The sequence below is a fragment of the Saccopteryx leptura genome, chromosome 3 (assembly GCF_036850995.1).
Source record: "Saccopteryx leptura isolate mSacLep1 chromosome 3, mSacLep1_pri_phased_curated, whole genome shotgun sequence".
Classification (NCBI taxonomy): domain Eukaryota; kingdom Metazoa; phylum Chordata; class Mammalia; order Chiroptera; family Emballonuridae; genus Saccopteryx; species Saccopteryx leptura.
Window position 1 is genome coordinate 372,287,540 of NC_089505.1, and position 24,356 is coordinate 372,311,895.

General features: G+C 48.1%; 1 protein-coding gene across 6 annotated transcripts in view; it reads right to left on the bottom strand.

Moving 5' to 3' along the window:
* The window catches only part of ARHGAP39 (Rho GTPase activating protein 39), an 85,043-nt gene that overhangs the window by 33,863 nt on the left and 26,824 nt on the right, over positions 1–24,356 (bottom strand). For 3 of the 6 annotated variants that reach the window (XR_010750523.1, XM_066379765.1, XM_066379762.1), the window contains exons 2-4: positions 18,217–18,381; positions 12,958–13,389; positions 2,231–2,314 (exon numbers count right to left, since the gene is read on the bottom strand). Coding sequence is in view for 5 of the 6 variants with exons in the window: in XM_066379765.1 (XP_066235862.1) it covers positions 2,231–2,314; positions 12,958–13,389; positions 18,217–18,296 (596 nt within the window). In the remaining variant the exon portion in view is untranslated. Of the gene's footprint in view, positions 1–2,230; positions 2,315–12,957; positions 13,390–18,216; positions 18,382–21,463; positions 21,482–24,356 lie in introns of those variants that run through there. The other 3 variants (XM_066379763.1, XM_066379764.1, XM_066379766.1) reach the window with 3 other exon arrangements.

Below are 24,356 nucleotides of genomic sequence, written 5' to 3' on the forward strand. Positions count from 1 at the left end.
TCATATGTGCCCCGACCTGGGCTCAAGCCAGAGATCTCGGTGCTCTGGGACAATCCTCAATCCACTGTGCCATTGGCCAGGGCTCAGTGGCTGATTTTTTTTTAATGAATTTTTTAATTATTATTATTTATTTATTCATTTTAGAGAGGAGAGAAAGAGAAGGGGGGGGCAGGAAGCATCAACTCCCATATGTGCCGTGACCAGACAAGCCGAAGGTTTCGAACCAATGACCTCAGCGTTCCAGGTCGACACTTTATCCACTGCACCACAGGTCAGGTAGTGGTTGATTCTTGTGTGTGCCCTGACCAGGAACTGAACTTGCCATCTTGGCATATCGAGACGATACTCTAACCAACTGAGACACCCAGCCAGGGATGAAGAGACACCATCTTGAGAAGCAAGATGCTCTCAGTGGCAGGGCGTCCACCCCAGGAGGGAGGGCCTGTGTCACCTGAAAGGACATCATTACAGAGATAAGCAAGCCCATTACGTTCCTCGCTGCCATGGAATATCCAGCTCTTACAAGCACACACCACTTGGCCGTAGCCACCTGGGTTCCTGGAGGCCACAGGTGTCATGCCCACGTCCCCTTCAGGGTGCAGAGATCCAGGACTGAGCTTCTGTCCTAAGTTCCTTTAGTAAACTTTGTTTAGTTCTGCAGTTTCCAGCCTCTTCCTTCAGGCTCTCGGCCTGTGCTCCCCAGGAGGCTTCCCCAGCAGTGCCGCAGCACAGAGACCCCATCAGCCGGCCACGCACACCCCACTTCACTGGGTGGACACAGGCACGGGAGGCTGGGAGAACCTCCACGGTCACACAGCCACACGGCTGGACCAGGGTCGCCTCAGATCCCCTCCTAACGGGCTGACATAAAGTCCCAGTTACCACTTCCAATCTCAATCTTTAAAAGTGTTGGAGAGCCTGACCAGGTGGTGGCGCAGTGGATAGAGCGTCGGACTGGGATGCGGAAGGACCCAGGTTCGAGACCCCAAAGTTGCCAGCTTTAGAGCGGGCTCATCTGGCTTGAGCAAAGAGCTCACCAGCTTGGACCCAAGGTCGCTGACTCCAGCAGGGGGTTACTCGGTCTGCTGAAGGCCCGCGGTCAAGGCACATGTGAGAAAGCAATCAATGAACAACTAAGAAGTCGCAACGCGCAACGAGAAACTGATGATTGATGCTTCTCATCTCTCTCTGTTCCTGTCTGTCTGTCCCTGTCTATCTCTGCTTCTGTTAAAAAAAAAAAAAAAGTGTTGGAGAAAACCGCTAAAGACCTCTTAGGTCAGGGGTCGGGAACCTATGGTCGCGAGCCAGATGTGGCTCTTTTGATGGCTGCATCTGGCTTGCAGACAAATCTTTAATTAAAAAAATAACATTAACATAAAACATTCTCATGTATTACAATCCATTCATTTCCTGCCACTCATAGTTCATGGTTGCGGGTGGCTGGAGCCAATCACAGCTGTCGTCTGGGACAACACCAAATTTTTATTGGATAATGCGTAAGGTACACGGGTCGTTGTATGGCTCTCACGGAATTATATTTTAAAATATGTGGCGTTCATGGCTCTCTCAGCCAAAAAGGTTCCTGACCCCTGCCTTAGGTCTTCAAATTCCTCCCCAACACTAGGGTTACTACTGGTCTGTGCTGGGGCACCAAGCCACTCAGGGGCACACATCAGTCTGGCCCCCACAGCTGGAGACTCCTTCCTGATGCAGCCTGGACACATGAGCTGGTCAAGGGATGGTCCTGCCCAGCCTAACGGCTACTATTCCCCAAGGTCCTGAGCATCAACTCTAGAACCTTCCAAAACCCTGCAGGGCCAAACCCATGGCCAGGAGAGGCCCAAGCTCCTCCCCTGTGACTGAAGTCAATGTTCCCTCTTCACCTGGGAGGCAGTCAGAGCTCCAGGAAGACCACACGCTGAGGAACCCCAAGGCCAGGGGCTGGGGGCAGCGCCACAAGCTCCATGACTCCCCAAAGTGAGCAGTGACAAGGTTCTTCTAGGACCAAAAGCTGCCACGTGAGCCTGGGGCCACTCTGGGAGGCCTGTGACTAGGTGTCTGCGGCCCCACCAGCTTCTCCTCATGTCCTGCTGGCCCATGCAGGGCCCGCACGCTATGCACATCAGCTACTTGCTTCCTGCTGAGCCAGACTCTTCTAGCTCCCCCCAGAGCTGCCAAGAAAACTACCCCCAGTCAGAACACAGGCCATGCCTGAGACAGCAGGGTCTACCTGTAGTGAAGAAGCTGACCGTCCGTGTTGTAATCCCGGTAAATCTCATAGTCCTTCTCAAGGAACATTCCTGGTGGTGAAGAACTGAAATACAGAAAAAAAAAACAGGCAAAAAAACCCGTGAACAAACTGTGATAATTTAGAAATATGGTACATTTTAGAAGAGCATGCCTTTCCCTTTTAAGAATGTGGGTGTTGGCCTTTTCATTTCTCAGGAATGATCCCAGGTCCTGGCTCTTGCCTACAAAGCATTTCTTCTGCCCTGAGCCTGCAGTGCCTGGAACATGGCACAGAGAGATGGGCTGGTGCCCCCTGCCCCCAGCAGGAAGAGCCCCTTGGTGCACCGTCCAGAGGCTGGGGGTGGGCTAGGACACTGAACGCCATCCTCGGTTTTTTGAGCTTCGATGACTAAAACTGTGGCTGCTACTAAGGGCATGGCAAGAGGGCCAGTGAGATGCACAGCTTCGCCTAGACCTGACCAGATGACCGAGAAGAAAGCAGGACTGGAATTACACTGATGGGGACAGGCAGCTGATGGATGGGGCCTAGAACACAAGAGGCATGTGGGAAGTGAGTAAGTGGGGTTATCTTGGCAGGTGTTCAAAGGCATGTGATCAAAGTAATCTGTATTTATGATTTTAAAAATTCTCAGTAATCTAGAAGTAGAAGAAAATTTACTTAATTTGACCAAGAATATGTATAAGAAATCCAAGGTCGTCATAACATTTAGCAGTAAAAGGCTGAAAGCAACCCATCAATGTCAGAAAAGGACATCTCCTGAACTGCAGTGGCGCAGTGGATAAGGCGATGATCTGGGACCTGCGGTCACTGGTTTGAGACCCCGGGCTTGCCCGGTCAAGGCACAGAGGAGAAGCAACTACGAGATGATGCTTCCCACTCCTCCATTCCACTGCCTTCCTCTCTCTCTCTCTCTAAAATCAATAAATAAAATATTAAAAAAAAGAACATCTAAGCTCAGCACCAGTGTGTAATAGTTTTCGAAATGCAAGTCAATGCAATGATTTTTTTAAAAGAAATTTAAATATTTGAAAGAGATAAAATTAGTGTTAGCTGCCAACCTAGAAAAACTAAAAGAATCAACTGAGAAACTATTAGCAGTATTAAGAGAGACTGCTAATGCAACGCTCACTTATGCAACACACTTGACCTGTGAACAGTGTGGGTTTGACCTCCAGGCCCACAGCAAGCGAAGACAGTGTTAACTGCAGAGAAGAAAGGGAGACTTTAGCACATCCAGGCGTAAGAACTGGATGGCAGTGTGGTTTAGGGGTTAACGAGCATGTGTGGTGAAGGGTTATGTGAGTCACATCACACTGTAGACCGAGGTGGGAGTTTAGGAGACGAAGCCTGAATCCCTGCTGGCCCCACACAAAGGTGTCTTCAGACAGATTTAGGCCTCAACGTGAAATATCATATAAAACTATCATGTTAACACAAAGCATGTAAAAGAGTATCTTTAGATCTAGGGCAAGGAAGAACTTCTAAAGCAAAACATTAATAACATACAACGCAAGCTTAAAAAACCTGTAAACTTAGTTGCATCAAAATCAAGGAAACCGACCAGGCAGATGACAGAATAGAAGGACCTCACAACCTCTGAAACCAATGAGGAATGGACATCTTGCTGATGCTCTATCCACTGAGCATATGCAAGGAACTCCTGCAAACACGGGAAATAAGCCAGCAACCTCAAAGAAAAATGAGCACAAAAATATCAGCAGGCGATTCATGTCAGAGAGAACTCAAAGTCTAAAAAGCTCATGATGAGAGAACAAGCATCTTGGCAAACAAAGAAATGAAACTTAAAGTGCCAGGGAGCCCCCCCCCACTGACTGGATCAGCGGGTCAAGCTGGGTGCTGGGGCTGCCCTGATGCCCCCTCCTGGCCACTGCATGGACCAGCCCACAGGACCCCAGGGCAGAGGTGCACAGAACGCAGGCGTGGAGAAGCAGCAGCATGCCAGGAGGAAGTGGGCCCCACAAGGACTCGCTGCAACAGCACGATGTAGGACAGCCCCACTGCGAGCATGGTGTGTGCAGACAGGAGGAAGGGCGAGGAGGAAAAGCATGTGCCTGTAAGGACACAAAGATGACAAACCAAGTCCTTCCCTGTGTCAGTCAGTGATCTTTGTAAATATAACTGCAACTCTCCTGTCTAAAGACAGGTGTTCAGATGAATGATAAAGAAACCAAACAGACATACGTTATTTATACGAAACATCTAAAACATCAGCATAAAGGAGGACAGTCTGGGGAAGACTATAGACACTGAGTTCATACCAAACGCAGTAGGCTTCACGGCAAAAACTATGCCAAGGGGAGAACAGATGACTGCGTAATGACAAAAGGAAAAATTACCAGGAAGACACAACAATTCCACATTTATGTGTGACCAATCCATGGCTTCTCAACACAGAGGAAGCAGCAATGGACAGATGTAAAGGAGAAACAGACCAATTCCACCATTCCAGTGGGAAGCTTTACTCTCAGAATCAGGTAGACAAAAAATTTGTAAGAAACTTGATTGATACAATTAACAGATTTGCTCTGGTGGACAGAGAGTACCCCAGACCTAACAATCATAAAATATTCCAAAACTTTGAAGTAGTCATAAAATCATCTATAAAAATTCAGGATTTAGGACTCAAAGCAAGTCTCAAAAAAAAAAAAAAAATCATGATGTCTAACTAAAATGAAATTAAGTTGCTAATCAAGAACAAGAATGGAAAATAACCTATAGTCTCAGAAATTAAAACATTGCTAAGTTACAAATGAGTCAAAGAAGAAATTGTAATTAAAAATTAGAAAATATTTAAAATCGAGAGGCAATTCTTCATATCAAAAGTTGTATAATAAAATGAAAGCAGTATGTTGAGGGAAATTTATTACCTCAAAAGTTCATTTTATATTTTTCTTTGGGAGAGACAGGAAGGGAAAGATGAGAAGCAGCAACGTATAATTGCAGCACTTTAGTTGTTCATTGATTGCTTCTCTCTCTCTCTCTCTCTCTCTCTCTTTTTAAGTGACAGGAGGGGAGATAGTGAGACAGACTCCCAAACGTGCACCAACCCAGATCCACCTAGCAACCCCTGTCTAGGGCTGATGTTTGGAACTGAGCTATTTTTAGCACCTGAGTCTGACGTGCACACCAACTGAGCTATTGGCTGCAGGAGGGAAAGAGGAAGAGAAGGGGAAGAGGGAGAGGAAGAGAAGCAGATGGTCACTTCTTTTGTGTGCCCTGACTGGGAATCGAACCCAGGACATCCACACACTTGGCTGGTGCTCTATCCACTGAGCAAATCAGCCAGGGCCTATGGATTGCTTCTCATAATATGCCTTGACCAGGGGGCTCCAGCTGAGCCAGTGACCTTTGGGCTCAAGCCAGTGACCATGAGGTCATGTCTATAATCTTATGCTCAAGCTGGCTACCCTATACTCAAGCTACTGAGCCCATGCTCAAGCCAGATGAGTCCACATTCAAACCGGTCAATGCTCTATCCACTGTGTCACTACCTAGTCAGACTCAAAAATTCCTTTTAGAAGGAAGTGTAGGGCCCTGGCTGGTTTGTTCAGTGGTAGAGTGTTGGCCTGGTGTGTGGATGTCCAGGGTTTGATTCCCAGTCAGGGTACACAGGAGAAGCGAACATCTGCTTCTCCCCACTCCCCCATGCTTCCCCTCTCGCAGCCATGGCTTAAGCTCATCGGTCCAGGCACTGAGGATGGCTCTGTGAAGCCTCCACCTCAGGCACTAAAAATAGCTTGGTTGCGAGCATGGCCCCAAATGGGCAGAGCATGGCCTTACTAGGCGTCCCCAAACTACGGCCCGCGGGCCGCATGTGGCCCCCTGAGGCCGTTTATCCGGCCCCCCGCGGCACTCCCGGAAGGGGCACCTCTTTCACTGGTGGTCAGTGAGAGGAGCACTGTATGTGGCTGCCCTCCAACGGTCTGAGGGACAGTGAACTGGCCCCCTGTGTAAAAAGTTTGAGGACCTCTGCCTTAGACAGAGGTTGCCAGGTAGATTCCAGTTGGGGCAATGCAGGCGTCTCTCAATCTCCTCTCACTTCGAAAAGAAGAAAGAAGAAAGTGTGGGATAAAACACGTTAAGCTCCCAACTCAGTAAGTTAAAGAAGGAAGAAGAAATAATGTCAAATAAAGAAGCAGAATAAGTCAAATAAGGAAAAGAGAAAAATGCAAAGGGAGGATCACTGAAGTCAAAAGTGGTTCTTTTAACAGACTAGTGAAGTTCAAATTCCCGACAAAGCTGGACAGGAGCGCACAACCTCCGGTTACACTGGAGGACAGAATCTCAAAACAGAAAGAACACTATGAGTTGCTTTACGCTAATATATTTATAAACACATAAATGGATCACTTAATAGAAAAACATTTTATAAAGTAAGATTTAAGATATTTAAAAAGACCTAAATGTTCCTGCAAACATTAAAGAAATTGAATCAGTACTTAAAAATCTATGCAGAAAAACCACAAGCCTGGAAGGCACACTAGTGTGCGGGCCACACACCCAAAAATAGGTAACGGTTTGGAGGACAGAGATGCAGCCAATGCTCCCAGTGTGGGGATGAAACCCGGCCACACACAGAATGAGGAGGAAGGTACAGGCCATTTTTACTGATCAACATGGAAAAATCCTAAATAAAATATTAGCAACCTGAGCCTGACCTGTGGTGGCGCAGTGGATAAAGCGTCGACCTGGAAATGCTGAGGTCGCCGGTTCAAAACCCTGGGCTTGCCTGGTCAAGGCACATATGGGAGTTGATGCTTCCAGCTCCTCCCCCCCTTCTCTCTCTCTCTCTCTCTCTCTCTCTCCCTCCCTCCCTCTGTCTCTCCCTCTCCTCTCTAAAATGAATAAAAAAAAAAATATTAGCAACCTGAATCTATTTACAACTTTACACATACTGAGTGTTTCAGAAATGCAAAAAATACAGAGTAACAATATGCATGTACTTATTATTTATTTAATAAAGACTTTATTTATTGATTTTACAGAGATGGGGGGGTAGAGTGAGAAGTATCAACTCATAGTTGTGTCATTTTTTGAAGCCCAGGGTTCCAAACTGGTGACCTCAGCATTTTAGGTCAACGGTTTATCCACTGTGCACCACAATAACTTTTTAAATGGGAACTGCAATAGTATCCTGGGGCTGCCATCACAAAGTGCCACAGACTGGGGGCTTAAAACCACATAAACTCAGGCTCTCACAGTCTGGAGGCTACAAGTCCAAGCTCAGGAGCCAACTGGGCTGGTTTCTCCTCGAGGCCATGAGGGACACACACTGTCCCAGGAGTCGGCAATATCTGGCTTGCAGACGCATTGCTCCAATCTCTGCATCTCTGCCTCTGTGGTCACAGGGCATTCTCCCTGGTTTCTGTCTTCTTTTTTTTTTTTTTTTTACAGGGACAGAGAGAGAGAGGGAGGGATAGACAGGGACAGACAGAAAGAAACGGAGAGAGATGAGAAGCATCAATCATCAGTTTTTCATTGCGAGACCTTAGTTGTTCATTGATTGCTTTCTCATATATGCCTTGACCGTGGGCCTTCAGCAGACCGAGTGACCCCTTGCTCGAGCCAGCAACCTTGGGTCCAAGCTGGTGAGCTTTTGCTCAAACGAGATGAGCCCGCACTCAAGCTGGTGACCTCGGGGTCTCGAACCTGGGTCTTCTGCATCCCAGTCCGATGCTCTACCCACTGCGCCACTGCCTGGTCAGGCTGGTTTCTGTCTTCTTATAAGGACACTAGTCCTACTGGATGAGGGCCCACCCTGCTCCCAGTGACCTCATCTTAATCTGTGGAGTGGGGGCAAAATTCAACCTATAACATGGAAAGCAATAGACTCAAAGCATATACTTGATAAAATACTATATCCATTCAAAGAGGAAAGCCTAGCAATAGGACGGGACCTCCCAAGCCTGAGGGACAGTGTCACCGAGTTATAGGGACAGTAGGCTTGCAGCCTGAGTGTTGGGACAAGGCCAGGGTACTGGCCCTTTTGGGTTCAGTTCTGTTCTGACCATTGTGGGGCAGCCGGCCAGCATCATAGATATGGAATGATGAATCTTTAATGAGATGAATTTGAGTTCAACAAAAGCGTAAAAAATAAGACTGACATAAAAATCAGTGTCTGACCTGACTGGTGGCGGCACAGTGGACTGAGCGTCAGCCCTGGATGCCGAGGGCCCCAGTTCAAAACCCTGAGGTTGCTGGCTAGAGTGCAGGCTCATTAGCTTGGGTGCGGGTTCCCGGCTTGAGTGCAGGCTCATCAACATGATCCCAAAGTCACTGGCTAGAGCCCAAAGGTCGCTGGCTTGAGCCCCATGGTCAAGGCATATATGAGAAGCAATTAATGAACAACTAAAGTGAGGCAACTACGAGTTGATGCTTCTCATCTCCCTCCTCCCCCCCTTCCCATCTCTCTCTCTCTCTCTTAAAGAAAAAAAATTAATGTCTGTTTACCACTGGTAATCAGAAAACAGGACTTTAACCTTGGCTATGTAGCTCAGTTGGTTAGAGCGCCATCCTGATATACCAACGTTGCAGGTTCGATCCCTGGTCAGGGCACACACAAGAATTAACCAGCCTGACCAGGCAGTGGCACAGTGGATAGAGCGTCAGACTGGGATGTGGAGGACCCAGGTTCGAGACCTCAAGGTCGCCAGCTTGAGAGCGGGCTCATCTGGTTTGAGCAAAGCTCACCAGCTTGGACTCAAGGTTGCTGGCTTGAGCAAGGGGTCACTTGGTCTGCTGAAGGTCCATGGTCAAGGCACATATGAGAAAGCAATCAATGAACAACTACGGTGTCGCAACGAAAAACTGATAATTGATGCTTCTCATCTCTCTCCGTTCCTGTCTGTTCTCTGACTGTCTCTCTGTCCCTGTAAAAAAAAAAAAAAAAAAAAAAAGAACCAACCAATAGCCTGACCTGTGGTGGCGCAATGGGTAAAGCATAGACCTGGAATGCTGAGGTCGCCTGTTCAAAACCTCAGGCTTGCCTGGTCAAGGCACATATGGGAGTTGATGCTTTCTGCTCCTCCCTCTTTCTTTCTCTCTCTCTCTCTCTCTCTCTCTCTCTCTCTCTCTGCCTCCTCTCTCTAAAATGAATAAAATCTAAAATTAAAAAAAAGGAATTAACCAATAAATTCATAAATATATAGAACAAATCAATATTTCTCTCTCGCTCTTTCTTGCTCTCTTTCCCTTCCCCACCCAAAATAATTTTTTAAATATATGACTTTGGCCCTGGCTGATTGGCTCAGTGGTAGAGCGTGAGCCTGGCATGTGGAAGCCCCCAGTTTGATTCCTGGTCAGGGCACACAGGAGAAGCACCCATCTGTTTCTCTACCCCTCCATCTCCCCTCTTCTCTCTCTCTCTCTCTTTCTCTTCCCCCTAACCACAGCCATGGCTCAACTGCTTTGAGCACATTGGCTCCAAGTGCTGAGGATGGCTCTCTTTAGTCTCTGCCTCAGGCACTGAAAATAGCTCGGTTGTGAGCATGGCTCCAGATGAAGTTTCTGGGTGGATCTCGGTCAGGGCACATCTGGGAGTCTATCTTCCACTCCTCTCACTTGGAGAAGAAATATATGTATATATGAATTAAAAAAAAGAGATGTGGCCCTGGCCAGTTGGCTCAGTGGTAGAGCGTCAGCCCAGAGTATGGATGTCCTGGGTTCGATTCCCAGTCAGGACACATAGGAGAAGTGATCATCTGCTTTTCCACCTCTCCCCCTTCTCGCTCGCTCTCTCCCCCTCCTGCAGCCATGGCTTGATTGGAGTGAGTTGGCCTTGGGTGCTGAGGATGGCTCTATGCTCTTCACCTCAGGTGCTGAGAGGAGCTCAGTTGCTGAGCAACGGAGAAAGGCCCTAGATGGGCAGAGCATCGCCCCCTAGTGGGGTTGCTGGGTGGATACTGATTGGGGCACACGGAGGAATCTGTTTCTGCTTCCTCTCCTCTCACTGAATAATAATAATAATAAAAAAAAAGGGATGTATCTGAGAAGCACCATGGCGTAGTGTGTTACAAAAGGCGGCAAGAAGGGAGCTAAGAAGAAAGTGGTTGGTCTACTTTTTAAAAAAGATTGGTGTGATGTAAAACCAGCAACTATAATCAATATTAGCAATATTGGAAAACCACTAGTCACGAGAACTCAAGGAACCAGAATTGCACCTGATGGTCTTAAGAATTGTGTTTTTGAAGTGAGGCTAGCTGACTAGCAAAATGATCAAGTTGCACTTAGAAAATCTGAGCTAATTACTGAGGGTGTTCAGGGCAAAAACTGCCTAATTTTCATGGCGTGGACCTTACCTGTGACAAAATGTGCTGCATGGTAAAAAAATGGCAGACCGTAACTGAAGCTCAAGTTGACATGAAGACTACTGATGGTTATTTGCTTAATCTATTTTGTGTTGGTTTTACCAAAAAATACAACAATCAGATTGGGAAGACCTCTTATGCTCCACAGTAGCAGGTCCGTGAAACCTGCCAGATGATGGAAACCATGACCTGAGAGGTGCCGACAGATGAGGTCAAACTGCTTCCAGATAACACTGGAGACATAGAAGAGGCTGCCAATCTACTTATCCACTCCACGGTGTCTTTGTTAAGAAAGTCAAAATGCTGAAGAAGCCCAAGTTTTAAGTGGGAAAGCTCATGGAACTTCACGGTGAAGGCAGCAGTTCTGGAAAAGCTACTGGGGGTAAGTCAGGTGAGGAAGGTGGACAAGCTTCATCCCTGATGGACTGATGAGTATGAGCCCACAGTCCAAGGATCTGTTTAAAATTCAAACATTTAATGGTGACAAATAAAAGGTCCTATTTGTGATTAAAAGAGAGAGAGAGAGACAGATATATTCTGGCCAGTTAGCTCAGTCAGGTAGAGGGTTGACCTGAAACACCAAGGTTGCAATTTCGACCCCCGGTCAGGGCACATACTGGAAGTGACCAATAAATACACAATCAAGTGGAACAACAAATGAATGCTTCTCTCTGTCTTTCCTTTCCTCTTTCTGTCTCTCTAAAATCAATCAATCAATAAAAAATAAATAAAAGATAAAAATAAAAAAGAAGATATAACCTACAAAAGCCAGAGCTATCAAATTGATACTTCACCTAGAAATAAGCCTTAAAAATATTTACAAGTCCATTGTGGAGAAAAGTATTAAAATATACCACCTTCATACATGGGAGAAGACAATCTAACAAAGATATCTATTTCACCCAAACCGACCCATAAATTCAATACAATTCTAATCCAAATCCAAACAGGGCTTCTGGTAGAAATCCTGATCCCACTGACCTGGTGATCCTATTTCACCGCAGAACATCTAAGATGCTTTTGGAAAAAGGACACTCCGTCCCCTAGACAGATAGCTCAGCCCTGGGTTGGAGGGTACAGTGGTGAGGAAAGGGGTGGCTTCTCCAGGCCAGTACCCAGAATGTGGGTGACACACATCTGTTAAGAGAACCCTAGGCCCTGGCCGGTTGGCTCAGTGGTAGAGCATCGACCTGGCGGGCAGGAGTCCCGGGTTCGATTCCCGGCCAGGGCACACAGGAGAAGCATCCAGCTGCTTCTCCAACCCTCCCCCTCTCCTTCCTCTCTATCTCTCTCTTTCCCTCCCGCAGCCAAGGCTCCATTGGAGCAGGGTTGGCCTGGGCGCTGAGGATGGCTCCATGGCCTCTGCCTCAGGTGCTAGAATGGCTCTGGATGCAACAGAGCAACGCCCCAGATGGGCAGAGCATCGCCCCATGGTGGGCATGCCGGGTGGATCCTGGTCGGGCACATGCGGGAGTCTGTCTGACTGCCTCCCCGTTTCCAACTTCAGAAAAATACAGGGGGGAAAAAAAATAAAAAAGAGAACCCTAGGCCCTGGCCGGTTGGCTCAGTGGTAGAGCGTCGGCCTGGCGTGCAGAAGTCCCAGGTTCGATTCCTGGCCAGGGCACACAGGAGAAGCGCCCATCTGCTTCTCCACCCCTCCCCCTCTCCTTCCTTTCTGTCTCTCTCTTCCCCTCCCAAGGCTCCATTGGAGCAAAGATGGCCTGGGCACTGGGGATGGCTCCTTGGCCTCTACCCCAGGTGCTAGAGTGGCTCTGGTCGCAACAGAGCGACGCCCCGGAGGGGCAGAGCATCACCCCCTGGTGGGCAGAGCATCGCCCCCTGGTGGGCGTGCCGGGTGGATCCCAGTCAGGTGCATGCGGGAGTCTGTCTGACTGTCCCTCCCCGTTTCTAGCTTCAGAAAAATACAAAAAAAAAAAAAAAAAGAGAACCCTAAAAGAACCAAATCCCTTCACCTAATTACACAGATGAGTCATCAATCAATAAAAAATTCAAAATCACAAGCCAATATAAATGAGTGGTTCTCTGAGTCCTGGATTAGAGGACACAGGACAGCCTGTGGGCTGCAGCACAGCATGGATTCCTGGAGGACATCAGAGGTGTACACACTGATCTGACCCCTGTACATGCCAGTCTTCCCCAGGTGGTGTAGGAGCACCACAGCCAGCTATGCAGCCCCCAGCCACCTTATGCATTGTCCACTCTCCCAGTGGCCACCAACTGGCCCTTCCCTTTCCAGGTGCTTGTGCATCATTCTCAGAGGATCAAGACGGGCCCCCAGTGCAAAAAGGGTCTCAATGGCTTTACGGCTCCTGCTGTGTGAAACCCATCCTGCCCCCCACCTGCCCTGCTACCCCTCACCTGCCACTCTCCTCCTTTGCAGCCCCAAACGCCATCTGCCGGGTCCTCCCCAGCGGCTCCTGTGCCTTCTCCCCAGTGTCCAGCTCTGGCTCCAGGGAGGAGCTGGTGCTTCCGTCGCGGCTGACGCTGCTGCCACGCCCAGGGCTGTTGTCTGCTGAAGCTCGGGGGGACTCGGTGTTCTGTTTCAGGGTCTGCAGCTTGGCCAGGGGGATGATGTCGCAGCCCTGTGGCCGGTGCCACACAGTGCGCTGCGTGGTGGCACTGTAGTAGTAGAACCGTGAAGTGTTGGGATCGAAGAGCTCCCACCACTGGTTCTCGCTGGTGCGCTTGATTCGGACGCCCGCCGGCGGGTCCCACACACACTCGCCAGTGACCAGGTTGGCGTACATGCGCTCACGTGTGCGGGGCTCGATAATCTCCACCCATTCCAGCCTGGGAAAGAGGCAGACAGCGTGAGCGCGCAGGGGCAGGCGGCCGTGCAGCACCACCCCCGCACCCCAGATCCGGCCCCTGCCCTGCACCCTGAGACCATCCACCCACTGGCAACATCTGCAGACCCTGCATCCTGCATGGGAACCTCTCTCACATTCATCAGTTTCAAATGCAAGATACCCCATCAATTACAAAATAAAACCTTTCTGAAACTTATTTGTGTCCTCATCACTTACAAAGTCCAATCTGGAAGGACACAGTCAGTCCATAACAGAAACAATTTTAGATTTATAAAAGAGTTGGAAAAACAGCCTTCCTCCATGCTCCCCAATTACCATACCACAGAACACATGCAGGGGTCAAGATCTGGCAGGATAGTGCAGGCCAGCATGGGGCACGTGGGGTTCACTCTGTCCCACGGACGGGTCAGGCTTCCCCCCAGACACAGCTGCTCTCTCCTGGACTGGAGTGCCACGCGGGGAACGGCTGCATGCAGACAGCCTGCTTCTTACCATGTCCTCACCCACTGCTTTGGCATCTAGGGACCCTTGGCCTGCAACGACCATTAGGTGGTACTGCCCACATGCTGGTGCCCCGTTTCCATCTCCCTCTCCCAGTGTGAGGTGGGACTCTGCCCAAGTGTCTCATAACAGAGAGACTGTTACGCTGCTGTGTCAACACTGGCAGCTGCATGTGACATGGCACTTTTCTACTTTGTTGTCATTTCCAGGTTTTCTACAATGTTCACAAAATTATTTTTGCAATTGGACAAAATTAAAACATTACCTTTTATAAAAGTGTAGTTTTCTACTATAGCATACAATAAACGAGACATTCGGTGCCATTTTCTGTGTGTGTGTGTGGCAGAGACAGAGGGAGTCAGAGAGAGGGACAGATAGGGACAGACAGACAGGAAGGGAGAGAGATGAGAAGCATCAATTCTTCGTTGCAGCTACAGCAGACCAAGTGACCACTTGCTCAAGAAGGTGACCTTGGGCTCAAGCTGGTGAGCTTTGCTCAAATGAGATGTGCCCGTGGTCAAGCTGGCAACCTCGGGGTCTCGAACCTGGGTCCTCTGCATCCCAGCCCGACGCTCTATCCCAGGGCTCCCCAAACTGCGGCCCCCTGAGGCCATTTATCCGGCCCCCGCCACACTTCCAGAAGGGGCACCTCTTTCATTGGTGGTCAGTGAGAGGAGCATAGTTCCCATTGAAATATTGTCAGTCTGTTGATTTAAATTTACTTGTTCTTTATTTTAAATATTGTATTTGTTCCCGTTTTGTTTTTTTTTTACTTTAAAATAAGGGATGTGCAGTGTGCATAGGGATTTGTTCAGTTTTTTTTATAGTCGGGCCCTCCAACGGTCTGAGGGACAGTGAACTGGCCTCCTGTGTAAAAAGTTTGGGGACCCCTGCTCTATCCACTGTGCCACTGCCTGGTCAGGCTCAGTGCCATTCTTTAAAGTTTTGGGAGTGTGGTCAATGGTCTCTCCCTGGAGAGTATGGTCAACAGTACTTCCCTGTGAGGATATTTTTGTTTTTAGTAAAAGAGAGGAGAGAGAGAAGGAAAGACAGGAAGGAAGTGAAATGAGAAGTATCAACTTATAGTTGCGTTACTTCAGTTGTTCATTGATTTCTTCCCATATGTGCCCTGACCAAAGGGCTCAAGCTGAGCCAGTGACCCCTTGCTCAAGCCAGTAACCTTTGGTCTCAAGATAGTGACCATGGGATCATGCTGATGAACTCATGCTCAAGCTGGCGACCCTACGCTGAAGCCAGAAGAGCCCCCGCTCAAGCAGGAGACCTTGGGGTTTCACACCTGGGACCTCAGTGTCCCAGGCCGACACTTGACCCACTGTGCCACCACCAGTCAGGCAGAGTATTCTTTTTTTTTTTTAATTTTATTTATTTATTATAGAGAGGAGAGGGAGAGACAGAGAGAGAGAGAGAGAGAGAAGAGAGAGAGAGAGAGAGAGAGAAGGGGGGAGGAGCTGGAAGCATCAACTCCCTTATGTGCCTTGACCAGGCAAGCCCAGGGTTTCGAACTGGCGACCTCAGCATTTCCAGGTCGATGCTTTATCCACTGCGCCACCACAGGTCAGGCCAGAGTATTCTTTTTTAAAATTCAGTGAGAGGCAGGGAGGCAGAGACAGACTCCCTGACCAGGATCCACATGGCAAGCCCATTAGGGAGCGATGCTCTGCCCATCTGGGACACTGCTTCATTGCTCAGCAACCAAGCTCTTCTTAGCACCTGAGGTGGAGGCCATGGACCCATCCTCAGCGCCTGAGCCAACTTCCTCCAGTCGAGCCTTGGCTGCAGGAGAGGAAGAGAGGAAGAGAGGAAGAGAGAGAAAGGAGAGGGGGAGGAGTCGAGAAGCAGATGGTCACTTCTCCTGTGTACCCTGACTGGGGATCGAACCCAGGACTTCCACAGCCGGGCTGACGCTCTACCACTGAGCAAACTAGCCAGGGCCAGAGGATGTGTTTTAATGTGAATCCAAAGTTAGTAACAGGGAAGGACTTTCACAATTAATCACTAAATAAACTTATACAGACTCTTTTTTTAAAAAGCCACGCAGCCCTTGCTGGGTGGCTCAGTGGATAGAGCATCATCCAAGTAAACTGAGGTCATGGGTTAGCTCTCCATTCAGGGCACATATGAGAAGCAACCAATGAGTGTACAACTAAATGGAACAATGAGTTGATGCTTCTCTCTCTGTTACCCCCATCTTTCAAATCAATAGAAAAACAAAAAACAAACAAAAAAAAGGGCTGCCATGTAGGTGTTAATACTATATATTTGGGTTTTAAATTTTTAAAAATAGTTTGACTTTAGTGAGAGAAGAAGAGAGAGAGAGAGAAGAGAGAGAGAGGGGAACATCAATCTGTTCCTGTATGTGCCCTGATCATAGATTGGACTGGCAACTTCTGTGCTTCAGGACAATGTTCTAACCAACGGATCTATCTGGCCAAGGAAATACTATGTTTATGTAGAAAATTGTGAAAAGGGTATTAAAAGAGGTTACTTCCTGGTGAAATCTGCCATAATTTTATATTCCTTCTTATACTTATCTAAAATTCTTTTCACCTGTTTTTTATAATGGAAATTTTTAAACATATACCAAAATAGATTAGTATAATGAATTTCCATACATATGGTATAAAATTTTTCTTGTTTATTAATGAAGTCAAGCATCTTTCTCACATTCATGAGCCTTTTATATTTCTCTTTTACTAAAAACACACGACTTTCTCATTTTTCACTGATTTGAGAGAGAGAAAATGGAGAGGGAGGGAGAGAGAAAGAGAGAGAGAGAAGCATCAACTTGCTGTTCTACTTAGTTGTGCATTCACTGGTCACTTCTCATATGTGCCCTGACCAGGAATCGAACCTGTGACCTCAGTGCTCCAGGACAAGGCTCCATCTTCCAAGCCACCCGGCCAAAGCCTAAAAATACACGTGACTTCTGCCCATTACAATTTTTTTCGAACTGATGTGCAGGAGTTGTATTTTAAAAATATCTATATATTGTTGATACTAATTCTTCTTGATTATATGTGTTACAAATCTCCCGTCTGAGGTCTGTCTTTTCACGCTCTTTATGGCACTTTACCTCTTGGTAAAAAGCTTCTAAATTAATGGTAATACAGTTGAATTTACATCTTTTTCTTCATGATTTCTCCTCTTTCATGTTTAAGAAATCTACACTTCTAGGTCAAAAATATTATTAAAAAATTTTTTAATTTACTTTAGAGTGAGAGGAAGAGAGAAAGAGAGAAACACCAGTTTCTTGTTCCACTTAGTTGTGCATTCACTGGTTGACTCCTGTATGTGCCTGACCATGAACTGAGCCCTATCCGGATGACGCTCGAACCAACTGAGCCACCTGATCAGGGCATAGGTCAAAAATATTCTAAGTTGACTTGCAAAGTGTTATAGCTTTGCCTTTCATGTTGAAGTTCTTAATCTACCTGGACTGATTTTTGTCTGCTGTGTGAAACCCTGTCCTCTCCATGTGGGTCACCTGGGTCTTCAGGGCTGACAGTGTCAGGGCACCTGTGTCTGAGCTGCCCGCTGGCTCACTGGTCAAACCTTCTCTGACCAGCACCACACTGTCTTAAACACAATAGATCTGCACTGTGTGCAAAACTTCCTAAACCCCGTTTCTTGGCTATTCTTGACCCCATGAATTATGGAGTCAGCCTGTCAGCTCTGAGACTCTGCTGGCACCTTGGCTGGAGCTATTCCAGGAGAAAACAGAGGCCTTTTGTGATGATTTCATCTTCCACCCAAATCATGGTATATCCACTCATTTAGGTCTTTAAAGGGTGCAGGAGCAAACACTGGGCCAAAACACCTGTGACCCCCCAGAGGACTCGGAGAACAGCCTATGTGAGGAGGGTGGAAGGGGCACACAATGGTAACAAAGGGTGAATCTGGGCCAGGGACATGTTCTTGTTCTAGCAACTTTTCTGTAAATGTGCAATTATTGCCAAAGTTAAAAATTAGAAAAAAAAATGAAAGAAAAAAAAAAAAGACACAGAAGAATGTTGAGCTATGGTTGCTTGCCTTGGGGTGTATCGATGCCCAGAGGGGGCATAGAAATTGGGCCCATACTCAGCCTGCAGGGTGTCTGGCCCAGGCAGCCAAGTACACCTGCGTGAGGAAAAGCCCCTCCCTCCGTCTGGCACCTGCAGCACGGAGTGGGCTGGGGCCTGAGCTTCCACTGGAGGATGTCACATTCAGAAGCAAGCCCGGACCAGCCCTGACTCCACCTCACTGAGCCCGTCTCTGATAACCTAGCACCACGATGGCTTCTCCTCACCTTGTGCTCGACCCTGAGATCCGAGGCTCCTGCACTCCGGCATTATGGCTCTCACATTCGTAATCCTGCGTCTGGGACATTGCAGTCTCTTCCTGAGGACCAAGGTGCACAGTCTCAGAGAATCATCAGGACGCCCCCTCCAGCATCACTTGGGAAGGTGCCACCCTGTGAGAGAGCATTACTGTCTAAGCACATGAATTCAGAAAACACCTCAGTACACCTTCGGTGTTAAGAAGCAAGAAGAGTCCAGCTAGTCCCTCACAGCCCAGGGCACAGACAAGAATGGGGAGTCCAGTCCTGAGCTGGTTTCTGGGCTCCCTGGGCCCTGCCCCTGAAGCCCAGCCAGGATCTAGCCCTTGCCAACCCACGAGAAGGCACCCAGTGCTCCTCACTAGCTGCCCTCTGCCTCTGAGAAGTAGCGCCCTTGGCTATCACGCAGGGACAGCACTGCCTCCCTGATGCTGCTCTGGCAACATGGGTAAAGCACACGGCGTGGCCCCTGACAGGGCAAGGCTGAAGAATCAGTGTGCCGGATTCACGACAAAAAGTGGGTTTTTCAAAAGTGTTGTGTTGACTAAATAAACACAGGAAAAAAATAAAATGAACCTTGACCCAAAACTCAATTCTAGATAAACTGTAGATATAAATGTTAAAAAGTAAAACAATAAAGCTTTCAGGAAAAAATGTAGAAGAAAATCTCTATGGTCTTATATGTAGTAGGTAGAGGTATCTTAATCGAGGAAAATTAATAAACTGAACTACAGTAAAATTAAGAAACTGTCAACATTCCATTACAAGTAAAAAGACAAGCCTAGGATAGGGAATATCTGCTATATAGAGTGTGCACAATATTTACATTAGTCCCCGTTGTGGCTAATGGAAAGAAATCCAAAAAGGACTTGCTTTTACCAAGGAGCATTCTGTGTTTATTCTGCAGGGAGCCCTTACAGAGGCAGTGCGGCCCCCGGAGCAGGGAGAGGGGCCCGGCACGCTCCTCTGGGGAACCATACTCAGCATCTTAGCACGGAGCCACCAGCCCCTGGCACTGCCTGTGCGCACCTGTGCTTTACCTCTGCTCCGGGGGTGCCTGCCTCAGCTATACATACAGTCCCCAGGTCACGGCTTCCCTGCTTTGCGCCATTCTGGGTTTTGAGGACGCTTCATACTTATGCTGTACTTCTGTACAGCAGGGCAACCTGGTATGCTTTTTCTTCTAACTGCTTTTAAGACTTTTCTCTCTATTGCTGGTTTTGAGCAATTTGATTCTAATGAGCCTTGTATTCATGTTTCTTGTGCTTAGTTAGGGTTTGTTAAGATGGTTTGATCGAGGTTTATAGTTTTCATCGAATACTATTTCTGTCTCACCCGTCCCCTCTGGGAACCCCAATTACACACCCGTCAGCCCTCGGCCAGTTGTCCCACATCTCAGCCATGCTCTTTTATGCTTTTGTTCATTTAAAAGCACTTTCCCCTCCTTCAGGGTGGATCAGCCTCACTGCTTTGTCCGCAGGCTCACAGATCTTTCCTTCTGCATGCCTGTTCTGCCATTAATCCCATCCAGTGTCCTTTGCATTCAGACTGATTGGTTTCTTCTCTAGAAGTCTAATTTGAATTTTTTTTTTTAGTTAACTGTCTTCACTTCACTATGTCTGTACTCAATGTACCCAATATTTCCCTCGGTTTCTGAACATATGGGACATAATTATAACTTCTTCAAGGACCCTGATTGCTCACCCCATCATCTGAGTCCGTTTGTATCAGTTTTGATTGGTTTTTCACTGCTTTAGGGATTGTAGTTCCCCGTTCCTTTCCATGCCTGGTAATTTTTACTGGATGCCAGACACTGAATTTTACCCTTTGGAGGCTGTGTGTTTTTATGTTCCTATAAACATTCCTATGTTTTGGGAGTTACTTGGAAACAGTGTGCAAGTTTTGGACTTTGCTTCTAAGATGGTTAGCACACTAGAGCAGCATTTATTCTGGGGCTATGTGTTCTCCACTGCCCAGCGAACTAGGAAGGGGTCAGTCAGCCTAATGACAAGGTCCTGTTCACAGTGCTGTCAGCTCTGAGTACTGTCCCTTCTAACCCTTCTGTGGGGCCCCACCCCGGCCTCTCTGTCCCACACCCACAGCAGATCAGCAGCCTACTGGGAAGTAGGCAGGTCCTCGGCACGTCTCCAAGCTGTTTGCAGCTCTCCAGTCTGTGGTGCATCCCTGCACACTCGCATCACTTCGGTCACCCTGGACACTAAGGTCCAGCTCCTGAACTCAGGGCATCTACCAGGATCTTTGCAGCATAACCTAAAACAGGGGTTGGGAACCTTTTTGGTTGAGAGAGCCATGAACGCCACATATTTTAAAATGTAATTCCATGACAGCCATACAACGACCCATGTACATTACGCATTATCCAATAAAAATTTGGTGTTGTCATGGAGGACAGCTGTGATTGGCTCCAGCCACCCACAACCATAAACATGAGCGGTAGGAAATGAATGGATTGTAATACATGAGAATGTTTTATATTTTTAACGTTATTATTATTTTTATTAAAGATTTGTCTGCGAGCCAGATGCAACCATCCAAAGAGCCACATCTGGCTTGCGAGCCATAGGTTCCCGACCCCTGAGCTAGAAGCTCCCCGATGCTCTAGGCTGGGGACATCATCAGCCTCATCTTGTCTGATACTCATCTCACATGAATCATTGTGCACTGTCCTCTCATATCCCAAGTCTAGAAAACCAAGGTTTTGTATACATGGTCCAATTTTTATTAGTTCCAGAGGGAATGGTAAATCTGAGCCCTGTTTGTTACTCCACCTTCTGGGTGGTGATGTTGCTTCCCATGAGCACAGGTCACAATTCTGATACTATGATGTGTGTATATGGGAACAAAGTAACAAGGCAAAGGCTTGTCGCTGATGAAGTGGAAGGTCACAGACAGACAAGGGGAGGGGTCTAGAGTGACCCACACAGGGATGGATCAGAGTGGCGGTGGGATACAGACACAAATGGATCCATCTAGAAATATTTACATGTGTGTACACACGTAGCTCAACATACACAAATACATTTCCTTGCTGTGGCAGCTGAGAAGGCCTACAGAACACAACAACCAGTATGCCCAGCCCAGACCCTGGCTCTAACACCCTTCTACAAGGACAAAAACCAGGAGCCCATGGAGAAATGGCTGAAATGACAGGCAGAAAGCAGGATACAAAGAAGACTGCACAAAAACAAAACCTCACCATGATGGGGCTTGTCCCAGGGACAAGGTGCCAACTGAAAGCTCCCAATGACCAAAGCTGCAGCAATTTAAGGAAAAAGATTATGTTGGATTATAATAGAAAGTATAGATACCCAAAAGTCCATTCTGATGTAAATAAATGACTAAAAAGTAAACTGGGAGAATAGACACAAAAGAACAGTCTGTGTAGCTACTCTGGTCTCCAGGAGGGGCACGTGACTCTCCAAGGGACTCTCCAAGGGACTGTCCTTGCACAGCTGCAGACACACCTCAGCCAGGTGGGTGCCCCGCCCTGGTCTGCCCTGTCCTGAGGCCAGCACCCCGCAGGAAAGCCCCCTGGAGAGCACGCTTCTCGGCCCTCCTGCTGCCTTTGGAGCAAGCATGAGGCAGGTGGGCTGCACAGCCAACCCAGTCATTTACCAGGTCCTGTCCTGACAGTGGTCATTTTGTTCCAGCCTTTTCAGGAACTTGATGCACCCTCTCAAGGTGTAGCACGCCCGCCTCCTGGCCTTCAGTCCGGGAGGCCCTGCTTCCTCGGCACCCCCACCCTGGACACTGTGTCTTTTCCGACTCCGTCTCTGCAGCCCTCCCTCCCGTCCTGGTCCGCTCTCTGGCCATGTTTTGTCTATTTCCCTCTATGCAGCATGTTCTTTTGAGCTGCTTGCCCTCTGATGACAAATTCTTTTTCAATCACACCCATTCTGTTACTTGCTGTTGCTAATTGAGCTCTCAGGTTTATATTGGAGTTTTTATCTTTAATTTTCTCAGTTCTGCCAATTCACAATCTCTCCTGCTAATCTTGTCTTTTCTTTGAGTTCTTTTCTCTTTATTTATGTATTTTGAATTTGTATTTTTTAGTATACAGAGAAAATTCTATCAAACATTTCATTGTCTCCTGGGTTAATTCTTCTAAGTGCCTTCTCACCAGCTAGATTATTGCACTTCGTCTTTTTCCTTCTCTCTTTCTTCTTCTTTTTTTTTTTTTTTTTTTTTTTGAGTGTGTGTGTGTAACAGAGACAGAGAGATAGGTACAGATAGAAAGGGAGAGAGATGAGAAGCATCAATTCTTCGTTGCGTCTCCTTAGTTGTTCATTGATTGCATTCTCATAGGTGCCTTGACCAGGGGGCTACAGCAGAGCCAGTGACCCCGTGCTCGAGCCAGCGACCTTGGAGTTTTGAACCTGGGACCTCAGCGACCCAGGTCAATGCTCTATCCACTGCACCACCATAAGTCAGGCCAGCAAGACAGTCTTGAGGGTTTCTGAAGAACTATCAGGGCCTTAGTCACGGCTGGTGCTATGAGGTGTGCGAGTGGGAGGACAGTTCCACCGGCACACAAAGACCCTCTGGCAATACTCCTTCAGGGTGACCATCAGCCCATGAGGTGAGTCCCTGGAAGCCACGTCCCCGGAGAGCAGAGGGCACTGGCCGCCAGTAACAAGACCGAAGGAACAGCCAGAGGTCAACAGTTGCACAGCAAGCTGCAATTTCCCTCGTCTTCCCGACAGCTTACCTCCCTCACCAGACGCCCAGGTCCGGGTTCTCCCACGCTCACCAGGGCCACAGGCCCCCTTCTGTCGAGCCTATGTTGTCACTGCTGTCCCTAAGAGTCTTCATTAAGCGCAAACTCAGTCCTGCTCAAGCCTCCAGCTTTCACTGCTCCGGGCTGGCTGATATCCTCCTCTGACTTAAATCTTGTTCCCTATTTTTAATTTCTTCTGTTCGTTTTAGTGAGTTTCAGGGACGGAAAGAGAATAAACAAGTGTTGACTCAGCCGTGGTTTCCAGAAGGCCCGAGTTCCACTCTCAATGTTGTTTTCATAAGTTCCCCTCGTTGTGAACAATGAGCACTCTCAGCTTCTCGTCTGAGCGCTGGGCTCTGAGCAGTAGGCACAATGCCCCATTCTGCACCAGGCAGGGCGGCTGGCATGCCCACACCGGCGCCTCTGTGGCAGCTGTGCTCCTTGCCTCCCCTGCTGCACAGGACCGCTGCCCTGACCTTAAAGCTGTGACCTACCCACTGTCAGTCACAGAGTCAGCTCACAGGTCAGGACCAGCTACTGCACCTTCCTGGAAGCTGCGGCAGACCTGCCCATGGAGAGAGGACCCACACAGAACCACATGCCGTGCAGCGGAAAGTGGGTCTGACGGTGGAGCTGCCACGGAAGCACTTGGAACGCTGCTGCTTCGAGGACGGCCCTTGGTTTCTGTCTGGTGCCTGAGGTCATAAGACAGACAGTCAGGACACACAGAGCCCTGGGCCTTGACCATGCCCCCACCAGCCCTGTCTTACAGGACTTCTCTTACCAACAAAAAGGCACCAGGGGCCCCTGTGGGACCATTTAGAGAACAAAACGTCTGTTCACATGCCAGTGGTTGGAACAGAGAAGCTGCCCTGTGACTAGAAACAGCTGACACCCAGGTTCCATCTTGTTCCAAAGCCCCCCCAGTAGCACGGCGCCGCCCCCTGAGCTGAGACATGAAACGAACTATGGCAGGGCTCTGCCGGTGGAGATGGCAGCTCTCGCCCCGCAAGGCCATGGTCCGCAAACATGAACACTCCTGTCACCCCTTGGAGTGCTCACTGGGTCGCAGGTCATCGTGCCACCCTTCCGTCCCCTTCAGCTTGCTCCCCCACCAGACATGGCGACTCGGGGCTTCAGCAGGGGCACTGGGGCAGCACGGTGACCTCAGACACCAGGACAGAGGGAGACCAACAGCACTTTGCGAGAGAGGATGTTGTTATTACTGAAATCTCACTGTGGTTGTTTAAAAACACCCAAAATTAGAATAATACCTTCTCATGACTGTGAGCAGTGCCTAAACCTTTCCTCAGCGAATCAACAAACACTAAATTAAATAACTTGATTTTTTAATTTTTTTTTTTTTTACAGA